Source organism: Hemitrygon akajei, chromosome 7, assembly GCF_048418815.1.
Source record: "Hemitrygon akajei chromosome 7, sHemAka1.3, whole genome shotgun sequence".
Lineage (NCBI taxonomy): Eukaryota > Metazoa > Chordata > Chondrichthyes > Myliobatiformes > Dasyatidae > Hemitrygon > Hemitrygon akajei.
Window position 1 is genome coordinate 177,897,182 of NC_133130.1, and position 13,595 is coordinate 177,910,776.

Sequence of the window (13,595 nt, forward strand, 5' to 3'; positions counted from 1 at the left end):
ATTTGATACCAAGACACTATATAGGGATGCATGACCAAAACTTTAGTCAGAGAGGATTGAGCAAGCACTTTAAAGGGGAAAAGATATAGAGAGAAATCTAGTGGGTGTGAATTCCATAGTTAAAGATCGGAGCAGTGTCACTCATGGTCCTAATAGTGTGCAGGTGCAACGTGGGCTGATCCAGAAATGGAGGAGCGTTCTTATTTCAGAAGGGTCATAGAATAATAGAAGAATAAAGCACAGAAACAGGACTTTTTCCACCAAATTTGTGACAGACTTACATGAATCCAATTATTTTCTGCTCAGTAACTTCTCCCAGCTTCCCAGGAGTGGAGATTGTGAAGCGGTAAAACAGTGGTTCATCAGTATGCATGTAGAAATTGACACCATATTTTTGGATGTGAGCATACACATGAATGCTAGGCTGCCATGGGTGATCCTTGGGATAACAGTACAGATGAGGAAAGAGAAACCATTGGAGTTCATTCTGAAGTTTCTGACTGGCAGGCAAAGCAGTTCCTCCTAACTAGATGATTCTGGAAAGGACACTGAAGTGGTTGGGGTGGTCAACTTTGTCAAAGATTGCACACAGATTGAAAAGGATAAGGAAGGGCAGCTAATCTTTTGCTACAATCACACAAGAATTTTTTAATAACACAAAAAACCTATAATCTAGTTGGCATGGAAACCTGATTGTAGGGATTCAAACAAGGAGTTTCAGATAAAGTAAGAATGAACTTGTAGGGTACAACATATCCAAGGACTTTAGGGGGTGGAGTGCAGCTGTAGTTAGTTAATAGTTTGCAGGCACAGTAATGGCAAAGTTTTGAGAACAGTGATAATTACAGGTTTAAAAGAGATGAGAAAGGAATAGGGAGATACAAGCAAGAGCCATCAGAAATATAAGCTAGAGCAGAGCCAAGAAGGGAAGTCAGCTATTCATCAATTTGAGGAGAATATTATTCAAGGCTGCAGAACATGGTTCTCATGCACATAATGGATTACCAGAGTTCAAGAGGAGAGATGGGAGGGAAAGTAGTGATTGGTTGATTAGTGGGTGGGGCTGAGAAGGAATATTAACATTCTGAGTAAGGAAAGAAAGTAGAAAATTACCTCAATATTGGTGACAAAGTCTACTGAGTTCTGTATTCATTTTGCTAGACATAAGGGTTAAGGAGACTAGAGAAAGGAGTTTAATGTGAGAGACTACATAAGTGAAAAGAAGCTCTGGTTACTTCTGCAGTTCAAGGTGAGGCTGGGATAGTGAACAGTTTTACCAGTTGATAACAAGGCCTTAATCAGCTAATTGTGGTCCAACTGGATCTGGCAGTGAAAAGGTTTGTTGTGTTCATTCAAGTCTGTTTTCTTTAGGCTCAAAGGAAAGCTTTACTTGGAGACGGCCAGGCTGAAGGTAAATTACATTTTTAACAGGGATTAAGAGGTAAGGGTTTGGTAGAGCAGACCAGTAATTGCAGAAAAGTTCTCATTTTTATTAAAACACAGCCTAGTCTTATCACAGTGCTGAGTTCATTTAAGCCTGACTGTTAAAGGTATATAATGTATACAATTCATTTTTCAGTTGTTTATGGCTGGAATTGTTATTTCCAGAAAAGACCGAAGATGCCATCAATAAGAAAGGCAGATGGTTATTTCCCAGCAGTTTGAGTTTCAGTAATGCAGGGGAAGAGATGGAGAGGGTGAGGGATTGACTATGGTGTGTAAGCTGCCCCCTTCAGATCTCCAGCGATTCACACAATCTGCTGAACACTGAAGGGTCGTGTTCTTTCCTTGACATTACCTGGTAGAACAGCCTTGGGCTGACAGGCAACTTATAAAATGATTACTGACATATGCTAATGGGACACATACTTACAGGGTGTCCTAGGAATTGAAAAATGTAATATGCAGAGAAATTTCGGATGGGGCTTGGACACAGCTTGTTTCCTTCAAAGCATATTCCAATGACAACAATTTTGAAGATCTTTTCTTTATTTTTGAGTTTCCCGTGTCTATTTTCTTCCCATTCTAATCCTTTAAATTTGAACAATGAATACTCACAGCAGATTTGAACAAATTCAGCTTGTAATATACTGTGCAAAATTCTAATCTGCTTTTGTGTTATGTTATGGAGCAGCCCTACTAAATTAATTTATTCTTTCTACTTATGATACAATTTTAAAGTAAAGTAAATCACTGTTTCAGGTGCAGAATTACAAATAAGTGTTGTGCTCCTTGAATGATTAGGTGTACTATTTTGGTTCCATTTGTTCCTCTGTCTTTCTGCCCTTTCCTTCCCCACCCCCATCATTTCACTCCATTAAGGACATTAAGTGTGGGCAAATGTGACTTGAATTAATAATCTAAGTATTTTCAAGTAGCAGATACTAAGACCTTGAGAAACTTAATATGACTAGAACACCAATTTGTACCCTCAGTCTGCCCTACTAGTATTACTTCAGCATTGCTTGTTTCACCCCTGATTGCTCTGGAATCATTCATTTTTATGTGAACATCATTTTTATCTCAAATGAAAAGTGTCCTAACAGTTCTTTCTTTCTATGTACTGAGACAGTACATAGAAGAAGGACCTCGTGTGCTAGGGATTAATTTAAGGCTGTAATCTAATACTGGATCTAAGTGACTTGACCTGCAATGATTGTTGGTGCTAGATGGGGTGGTTTGAGTTTCTCAGAAACTGCTGATCTCCTGGGATTTTCACACTCAACAGTTTCTAAAGTTTGCACAGAATGGTGTGAAAAGCAAAAAAAACATTCAGTTCTGTAGGTAAAAATGTCTTGTTAATGAGAGAGGTCAGAGGAGAATGGCAGGGATTAGTTCAAGCTGATGGGAAGGTGATAGTAACTCAAAAACTATGTTATAACAGTGGTGTGCAAAAGAGCATCTCTGAATGTACAACACATCAAACCTTGAAGTAGGTGGGTTACAGCAGCAGAAGACTACAAACATACGGCTAGTGCCAACTTTATTAGGTACAGGAGGTACCCAATAAAGTGGCCACTGAGTGTATTTATTTCAAAGTGAAAGGTATAGAATGTTATTGTTTTTCAGAATGCTTACTATTAACTTGATGCTTGTAGTTATAATTAAAAAACCATTTATTAAAAATTAATAGCATTTTCAAAGAACTTTGTCATATTGCCATTCAGCCAGTGAACTAACTGCATTGCTGTGATATCTGCATTGGGGATCCCTTCACTAGCCCTTTTTCAGAACAAATGGTAGCTTTTTTAACCTTTGTTACCCTCTAACCCTGATTAAAACTTTTTTTAAAAAAAACCTGAAAGGCATTCAATGATAAGGAATTAAATCTAGTAATACTGCAGTCTCAAATGGAAATTGCTGTTTCTGCCACAGTAAAAGACAAACGTAAAAATATGTCAGATGCCTTTAAAACAAAGATGTTGGTTCTTATCCCTGATGTACATTGCAAACATCTCGCAATTGATACGATGGACTGAGCAATGTGAAACTAAAATACAACCAGATTAAATTTAACTTGGGAAATTTAAATTTCTTATAGGATCTGTTGATACCATGAGATTCCACAATTTTTCCACTGTATTATGATGCAAATTTTAAAAAAATGTTATACAAGATGTAACATTTTAAAAGTAAGCTGAATATCTGATGGTGTGACCTCCAGTGCACTTTGAAATAATTTCTCATTGTCTGCATAAGTAGCATCTTTACCATGATGAAGCTATTTGATCTAGAAGTGATATCACATAGCGCTTCTTCTTCCCAGCGTTGTTTGGGAGAAAATAGACTTTACTCAGATATCTAATGAGCATTTCTGGCGTGAATTACATCTGCAAGGCTGACACCATCCCCTCTGCATTGTTCTTTTAAACCCTCTGATTCCCTCACCACTGTACCCACTTAGACTCTCTGATCTGCTGTGGTCATGACCTTTATCAACAATTCCTCAGATAATGTAACCTTCCACCCTCCCCCTAAAGTATTCAAATTACTGATCCTGATAGAAGCCAGATAGACCCTAAAATCTGATGATCAGCCACCTGTTACGTACCCCGTAACTGGGTCACTTACCAGCAAAGATAGAGAGGTCCGTTGAAGTCTGATGGTACTATTTTTAACAGTATTTATTGATAAAAATACACAAAAATAATATCGATGCAAACATACAGATAATATACGTCATCAATACTAAATCTAAAAGCGCGGGTATAATAATAATCAATAAGAAATAGCTCTATCGTTGTCTAGGGGATAATGTATTGTCCAATGGAAATATAAAAGTCACTCAAGTTCATTCAAGCTGCAGGCTGCAGCCTTTGGTTGGAGTCAAGAGAGAGAGTTTAAAACTTGCCCATTCCTTTTATGATGTCAATCCTTCGAGAGTCGTTGGGGCTGATTTCTCCTGTGTGTTAGCTAAAGCCGTTCTTCCATGGTAAGGCCCACCAATTCCGAGGCAAATGGAAAAGGACGCACGTGGGCTTTCCTCCGGCTTTCGCTATTACGCTGTTACAGGATTTCTAGAGTTTCTTCTGGTGCGTCTCAAAGGGGTTGTTCCCCAGACCCTCTTTTATCCTTACTCACGGGGTCTCAGATGTCAATCAGGTTGGGAAGGATGCCATCCCCCCAACCAGCCCACGTTGCTCCTTCCTTGAGGACGTCAATGAATAGCGCAGTGCTCGATACACAATTCCGTCTCCAAGAGACAATGGCCGGTTCCCGTGGCTTTGAAATCGCTGAGGGCCAGGACATTCCAAACGTCTCTTTTTCATTTCCTGGGTCTCCTGACATGAATTAATAGCGATCTTGCGATTCTCAAAAAGGAGGGGACACAGGTGTAACACACCTAACCTGGTCATCAGCTTCTATCCTAGACCCAGATCTTTGAGGATCCTGGATCCAGCACTGAATTAAGCCTTGATCCTTGTGGAGGATTCCTAATGCCAAGTCCATGATGAACCTTTCTTTCCATTCCACCTTTCATGCAGATCCACCTCAGGCATTGGTCCTCATCTTAAAGTCCTCTTTTGTACTCGTGCCTCCCTAAACCCATACTCCACCAAAGGCTAGAGATGCTGCTGGAATCTGAAATGTGTTATTCTACAATCTTCACTCACTGCTCTTTCTAAGGTTATCTCAGCTAACCGTTTTTCCTTTCTGTACATACACAGTTCAAAAACTTGTGTGTTTTGCTTTAAGTCATCACACATTTCTCTCTCCATTAAGCCTCCAATGAAATGCTCTCATTAATTGAATACCGAATAAGAATAAATTTAATGGAATATAACTGAAAAACAGCTTTAATTATTTTTTTTAAACTGCAGATGTTGAAAATCTGAAATAAAGACATTAAAAATCTGGAAATACTCAGCACATCAGGCTATATCTGTGGAAAAAGTAACATTTTCGGTAAATGATCTTTATTGGAAATTCATTTGAGTTTATGAATAAGGTAATATTTGTAAGCTGAGCCCAAGTCCAGCTGTGGAGTTTGAGCCTGTAGTCTTAAGTTTTAGTAAGCTATGTGATATTTTCACCCTAAGAATCATGTATGAGTAATGAAAAGTAATAGAGTGATAAATGAATAACAGTGACATTAAGATTGCAGGGGAATCTTGTTAAACATGAAAAACTCACTTTCATAGACTGTTAAGAACAAAGCCATTGAACAATATTAAGGGTAATGATTAACAACTATTTAAACTAGTTCGAGGAATCAATTTAAGCATACACACAAGAAAAAAAATGGTTAGATATACTTGGAAATTCAGGCCGTATCTACAGGAAACAAATAAGATTTAACATTTCAGGTTGAAGCCTTTTGTCAGAATTGGGACGTTCCTCCAATAAGTAAGTACTGATTTATGGAAAACTTAATACTTAGAACAGTATTACTGTGTTATTACTGGACATATTACACAATTTATTGAGTTATCACCTCATCTAGCTATGTTGTTGTGGGAATTAGAATTGTACAGAAGTTCATTCTCAGGCTCAAAGAAAGACCAAGCAACATGCAGAGAAGTGTGAGGTGTTCCACTTTGGGAGGACAGAAAGGGTAGAACTTACACAGTAAATGGTAGGGCACTGAGGAATGCAGCAGAACAAAGGGATCTGGGAATAAAGATCTGTAATTGCTTGAAAGCAGCATCACAGGTAGATATGTCATAAAGAGAGTTTTTGGCACACTGGCCTTAGTAAATCAGAGTACTGAGTACAGGAGTTGGGATGTTATGTTGAAGTTGTATAAGATATCGGTGAGGCCAAATTTGGAGTATTGTGTGCAGTTCTGGTCACCTACCAACAGGAAAGATATCAATAATATTGAAAGAGTACAGACAGAATTTAAGAGGATGTTGCCAGGACTTGTGGACCTGAGTTATAGTGAAAGATTGAATAGGTTAGGACTTTATTTCTTGGTGCATGGGAGACTGAGGGGAGATTTTTCACTGAGGTGGGGTGAAATTAGAACAACAGGTGTTCGGCTAAGGGTGGAAAATTGAAATATTTAGGGGAACCTGAAGGGGAACTTCACTCAGCAGGTGGTGCAAGTGTGGAACAAGCTCCCAGTGGAAGTGATAAATGCAGGTTCGACTGCAACATTTACAAGAGGTTTGGAGAGGTACATCGATGTGGGGAGCATGGAGGCATATTGTCCAGGTGTGGGTCAGTTTGACTAGGCATGTTCCCCACACCTGTGCTTCTGTGCTGCAGTGTCCTATGACTCTAACATGCATAGCAAAGAAATGAAATACAAAAATCAACTTTCTCACCTTTCGGTAGCGAAGTGGGTGCACTATTGGTGGAGGATCTACCTGTGGTATGGCTTTGCTCAAGAATGCTGCACGAGTTTGATAATTCTTTATAAAGTGGACCTACAAACACAAAACCCAGATACATGAAACTACTAGAATTAGATATTCCATCACCAGACCAAGCCTAATATTAGTAGGCAACATGAATTATTCAGTGTAGAACAATATGTAACTTATTTTGAAAATTCAATCTCCTATAATAAATAACAGTAAATTTCATTTAACATTTAAATGGGAAATTTGTACAGGTGACCCTATGTTGTGGCCACTTAAGTAATGGAAATTTGTTTTTACAGAACTTGCATATTACTATCCAAAATTTTGAGCTAATGAAATAAAACTCACTCTTGCAGAAAGAAGTAATTAAACACAATTTTGGTTTTTCAACTCGATTTCCTCTCCCTTGTGTAGATAGTATGCTGAGGACCATTTTCTAAGACTGCAAGCCTGCCTCCCACTTAAAGTGAGCATCGTCTGTATTTTCACTGAAATGTTTCTTCATAGCATAACAACTGTAAACACATTTTTACATATACTATATAACAAGAAATTTTTGGTTTGCAAAACTTCTGTTTTTGACATACAGTTACAATGAAGAGCTACTGGAGTGTATGAATATTAATTTTAATATAATGTTGATATCTTCCATCTATTATTTTAATATCTGATACATAGTAAAAGGAGGAATATTTAGGATATTGCCTCAGTATAATGCAACATAGAACCATAGAATATTACAGCACCGAAACAGGCCTTTTGGCCCTTCTTGGCTGTGCCGAACCATTTTTCTGCCTAGTCCCACTGACCTGCACCTGGGCAATATCCCTCCAAACCCCTCTCATCCATGTACCTGTCCAAGTTTTTCTTAAATGTTAAAAGTGAGCCCGCATTCACCACTTCATCTGGCAGCTCATTCCACACCCCCACCACTCTCTGCGTGAAGAAGCCCCCCCAATGTTCCCTTTAAACTTTTCCCCTTCACCCTTAACCCATGACCTCTTTTTTTTTCTCCCCTAGCCTCAGTGGAAAAAGCCTGCTTGCATTCACTCTATCTATACCCATCATAATTTTATATACCTGTATCAAATCTCCCCTCATTCTCCTACGCTCCAGGGAATAAAGTCCTAACCTATTCAACCTTTCTCTGTAACTCAGTTTCTCAAGTCCAGGCAACATCCTTGTAAACCTTCTCTGCATTCTTTCAACCTTATTAATATCCTTCCTGTAATTAGGTGACCAAAACTGCACACAATTCTCCAAATTTGGTCTCACCAATGTCTTATGCAACCTCACATTACATTCCAACTCTTATACTCAATACTTTGATTTATAAAGGCCAATGTACCAAAAGCTCTCTTTACGACCCTATCTACTTGTGATGCCACTTTTAGGGAATTGTGTATCTGTATTCCCAGATCCCTCTGTTCTACTGCCCTCCTCAGTGTCCTACCATTCACCTTGTATGCTCTACCTTGGTTTGACCTTCTGAAGTGCAATATTTCACACTTGTCTGCATTAAACTCCATCTGCCATTTTTCAGCCCATTCCTCCAACTGGTCTGAATCCCTCTGCAAGCTTTGAAAACCTTCCTCACTGTCCACTACACCTCCAATCTTTGTATCATCAGCAAATTTGCTGATTCAATTTGCCACATTATCATCCAGATCATTGATATAGATGACAAATAACAATGGACCCAGCACTGATCTCTGTGGCACACCACTAGTCATAGGCCTCCACTCAGAGTAGCAATCCTCCACTACCACTCTCTGGCTTCTTCCATTGAGCCAATGTCTAATCCAATTTACTACCTCTCCATGTATACCTAGAGACTGAATCTTCCTAACTAGCCTTCCATGTGGGACCTTGTCAAAGGCCTTACTGAAGTCCATGTATACAACATCCACTGCCTTTCCTTCATCCACTTTCCTGGTAACTTCCTCGCAAAACTCTAATAGATTGGTTAAACATGACCTACCATGCACAAAGCCATGCTGTCTTTTTCTAATAAGTCCCTGTCTATCTAAATACATTCTGTAATACAAAACATTTACTAAATATTATAACTAATACAGTGTATTAAGCTCCTTAAGATGTTTGATCTGAAAGGCTTTATAAATGCAAGCGTTTATTTATCCCCTCAGTTCTTCTGGCTCTGATAAACAGAAACATTGTTTAGAATGTCTATCTCTTTACAACTCAAATAAACCAAACTTTAAATTAACATCTGTTAAGTCAATTTAAAAATGACTTTATAAGTGCATTTAGAATAAGTTTCCTGATCATAAGACATAGCGACATTATTTTAAGCCATTCGGCCCATTGAGTCTGCTCTGCTATTCAATCATTGATATATTATTCCTCTCAACTCCATTCTTTCACCTTCCCCCCCCAGTAACTTTTGATGTACTTAATAATCAATAACCTATCAATGACTGCTTTAAATATAGCCAATGACTTGGCCTCCGTAGCCAGCTGTGGCAATGAATTCAACAGATTAACAATATTAGGCATGGAAACCAATGAGAATTATTTTGAACGTAATGTAGAAAGAACGTGACTTAGTCCTCCTACTTCTGGCTTGCTTTAACCATGCATCATTCCCACTCTTGATGAGAGATGTTATTTGTATAATGCACTTATACTGTAAGGCTGTAAACAAACCTGATGAGTCTTTTTTTTCTTCTTCATTTCATCTAATGCTTTCTGTTCCTCTATCCACTTTTGCTGAAATTTATTTTCTAGCAGATCAAACATAGGGGTTGAAGGCCTATGAAAAAGTTGTAATAAGTCAATAGACAAATATTTCACTGACTTTTTTCTTTTGTATAACTGTAGGGAAAAATGAGGTTGGAATATGGTTGCTTCCTAGAATATAATGAAAAATAATCAATTAGATTTTACACATGATGTTCACAAATAGAAAAATTATGCTCCATTTTATGATGCAACATAGAATTTTATACAACAAAACTATATTTCTCTCTTGAAACAACATTCAATACTCTTCATTTGCTCAGTCTAGCTCCAAATCTTGGGATTCCCTTCCCGAGAGCACTAAGGGAATACCTTCACCAGATGAACGACAGTAATCCAAGAAAGCAGCTCATTATCATTTTCTCCAACATTTAAGGATTAACAATAAATGATGGTATTGCCAGAGAACACCAGGACCCCAAATTTTTTTTCCAAAATTCACAAGTCATTGTGTCAAACTCTGAAATGTTTAATGAGAGGTTCTATAAATGCAAACAGCTATTTCTATCTGTGTTCATTAATAACACTGCTTAAAATATTTGATACCTTCCTTACTCCACCGAATGTTGTTAAGCTGATATAAAATGACTTTATAATAGGTAACTAGAACTGATACAAGTCGAGTGGTTTAGAAAACATAAATGATGAGGCAGTACGTTCAGCTGCCTTTGGTCCCTGAAGTCCTGAGATTAAGCTATGCTTGGAATCACCTCCTGCGACTTTCAACTGATTTTGTATTCAAACTGTTTATTTTTTATGTGTATGTATATTAGATGGGGGAATGGTGGTCGATGGATGATGGGGTTAGATGGAAAGGGGTTCATTATACCTTTGATCTGATATTTTTAAACAAAGCATTGTTTTGTATGGATAATTTCTTGTTTTTTTCCATTTCTATACTGTACGGTACCACCAGTAAAATAATTACTCCATATGATTCCTGTTGGTTTACTACAATAATATGATATACTGCATATACTGGGAAGTGCACAGTGTGATCTGGGTTATATTGAGAACTGAGTGTATTAGCTATCAAGAAATGACTCTGAGGTGGTAATAAAAAGACCTGGATGAAGGAAAAATTGCTGGAGCATATATTTAATGATGTATATCTGCAGCATTGCCAGAAATGAGATTATTTGGAATTAGCTACTTTGGAGTCACCCTTATAGTTTTGTAATAATAATAATAATAATAATAATAATGATAGTGATATAACAGGGTACTGTTTAGAAGTTGAAATTTGGCTGTGGTCATGTATGTAGTTGAATGATGTTGTACAAATATATTTTATGCAGTTAAAACTTGCTCACTAAAGGAGCAATGATTCCAGTATAGTCATGACAGAGTCACTGAGTGATAATCTGTGGTCGATTACTAGAAACACCTAAGTATATGCCACATTGGTACTCTCAAGCATCAGCTCCAACAGCGGAAACTGAACAATTAAATTTACAGTCATTAGAAACTCCACTGCATAAGAGTTGCTTGGGAGATTTATTTGGTGTATTTTTCAAAAAATGTAAATATAGAGTTAAAACCTTTGTATAAATGCAGGACTAAAGGAGCAAGCATATACAGAATAATCACAAAAAGAGCTAATTAATGCTTTAAAAATGTTTCATGGTTCAGTACACTTCTGTAATTGTGCTGTTTTATTCACTAGTAAAGATTTGTAGAAAATCTTGCAGATGTATATTAGAAAAATATATGCGCATATTTTGCAAAATGCAAGGGATTCAAGGAATTAATGTGTTTTTCTTATTTGAATTGTGAGGAGTCACCATTATTGCTGCCGACATGTTCATAATATAATCACTAATATGTATTCACCTTTATTACCTGAATGGAGAAACTCGAAATATATCCATGGTCCATTCTATCTGACTCACAGTTGGGAGAGTGTGCAATGTTGTAACACTGTCCCTCTGGGGCCAGGTACACAATGCAGGTTTCCACCTGCACACTGCATGCTTCTATTCAGTTAATTGTTCCCTTCTGGCCCAGTCTGTCTGTACTAACAAGGACAGTAGCAGGATGGTAATTGAAGTACTTAGCAATACACACATGAACAGGATACTGTGACTAATTAGGGGAGGAGGGCCATTGGGCCTTTTAATTGTTTGTGGTTTATGGGAAAATCTTAAAACGAAGAAGGTTAAAATATTCATTAGGGGTGTGCAATAATGTATCATTCAGTTGTGTGTTCCATAAAGATCTCTATGCACTATTAAAGCAGTTATTATGATGTAGTACATGTACTGTGGATCTACTGATATCGACCGCTTGTGACATCAGATAGATATTCCTTTTGTCAAGAAGGAAATTTCAGACTACAGATGTTCAGTACATGAGAATATTCTTGTTATATTAACAGCGGGAATGAAATCAAAGCTGATGGTGGAGGATAGATTCTGTCTACAGTGACTTTAACAATAAAATCTAAGTTGAGACAAGTCAAATTTTTGTTTGAAAGCATTGAAGATGTTAACACTCTTCAGAAATAATAAATTTGGTAATCATAGAGACTGGATTTGTCAAACAATATATTTCATGTTCCTGTTTAACTATTCAGACAAAAGCAGTTTTATACATATATTTGCAAAGCAAGACTAAGGGAATAATGTCTTGTCCAGGATACTATCTTTTGTATGACATTCTAAACTGAGACTCCATTTCCCACAGCAAATGGACTTAAAAGTTCCCATGCAACAATTCAATGGAGATTTTTCCCAGCGTGTGCCTCAGCTTTTATCTCAGATTCAATATCACTAAAAATTGACTACTTTCTCATCTATCTTATTGGTGTTGTGGGATCTTCCTGTATACACATTTGCTGACATAACATTGTGAAAGCACTAACTTAAAAGGACTGTGTAAGTTTTGTAAAAGAAAAGACTTTCTGATGATCTAAAGTTTGCTGTAGAACATAAGAGTCTTTGCTTTCATTCCACCAAGTTTAATACCTGAAAATTCATCCCTGGCTGATAGCAGCAAATAAACACAGCAAAGTCAATGAATTGGACTCGAATACAGCACAGTGAAACAATTCACTGTAATGAAGAGTAAAGTATGCAGACATTATTTTATGATGCACAATCAGGGGTGAACTTTTAAGTTCAAACCCCTTTGTTTAGAAGACCCCATTTGTCACTTTCATCACACACTGATAATGCAGTGATATATTGCAAGTCATGTACACGGATGTATAAAATGTAGAATATGCAACAATAATTGAATTCACACATGGCATTGTTCAAATGTTTAAAAGGTTCAGGAGGGACTTTATTACAATGAGGGAAAAACATTAGAATGTATAGCAAGCACAATAAGAAGTGGAGAATTGAAATAACAGAAGCTTGGTCAAAATGGAAAACATACAAGTTATTTTTAAGGCAGAAGAATGGGCATAGAGAGAGTGACAGATGGGGGTAGGGTGTTAGATGATGCATTAGCAAGGCAGAAAGGACTGGAAAGAGAATTTCAGAGATCAAGAACGAAGTGCTGAATAAACAGACATCTTTGTTGAAATGGAGAGAAGAGAGACGAAGAGACATCTTCTTGTAAAGAAGCAGGATTTTGTGCAAAGGCTGAAGGAAGGAGAAACAAAATCACTACTACTGTACCATACTGTGCCATAATATTATTTGGAAACAAATGCAAGGAATTTGGAACTGCACATCAAACAGGAAGCGATATTCAGGCTAATTTGGCATGGCTGAGAAGAATGGCAACAATTCAAATATGTTTGGGCTTGTAGCAAGTTACTGTATAATTGGAGGCTAGGTGATGAAAGCTTGGAAGGAGTTCCAATAATAAAAGTTCAAAGAAAAATGTGGTGAATATTGCAGAAGTGAAGGCTGGAAGTTTCAGCAACAAAAATATTGTGGAGATTGACACTGAACTCAGGGCTGTGTAGTGTGTGTGGTTATGTATCTCGTAATGTGTTGGTTGCTAGGTTGGTGAATCAACCCCAAAGGCACAAAAAGGCTGTCAGAAATTGAAATGGATAGAGACAGTCTCAGC

At 37.5% G+C, this 13,595-nt stretch overlaps 1 protein-coding gene and 1 long non-coding RNA gene across 6 annotated transcripts in view; one reads left to right on the plus strand and one right to left on the minus strand.

Annotated features, from left to right (window-relative positions):
* The window catches only part of cfap77 (cilia and flagella associated protein 77), a 148,609-nt gene that overhangs the window by 16,450 nt on the left and 118,564 nt on the right, over window positions 1-13,595 (minus strand). For both annotated transcript variants that reach the window (XM_073052702.1, XM_073052703.1), the window contains exons 5-6: window positions 9,477-9,582; window positions 6,771-6,872 (exon numbers count right to left, since the gene is read on the minus strand). In XM_073052702.1, the coding sequence (XP_072908803.1) occupies window positions 6,771-6,872; window positions 9,477-9,582 (208 nt within the window). The remainder of the gene's footprint in view (window positions 1-6,770; window positions 6,873-9,476; window positions 9,583-13,595) is intronic.
* Window positions 1,146-13,595, plus strand: part of LOC140731220 (uncharacterized) — a 102,470-nt gene continuing 90,020 nt past the window's right edge. For all 4 annotated transcript variants that reach the window (XR_012099754.1, XR_012099752.1, XR_012099755.1 and 1 more), the window contains exons 1-2: window positions 1,146-1,249; window positions 1,372-1,411. This is a non-coding gene — a long non-coding RNA (uncharacterized lncRNA). The remainder of the gene's footprint in view (window positions 1,250-1,371; window positions 1,412-13,595) is intronic.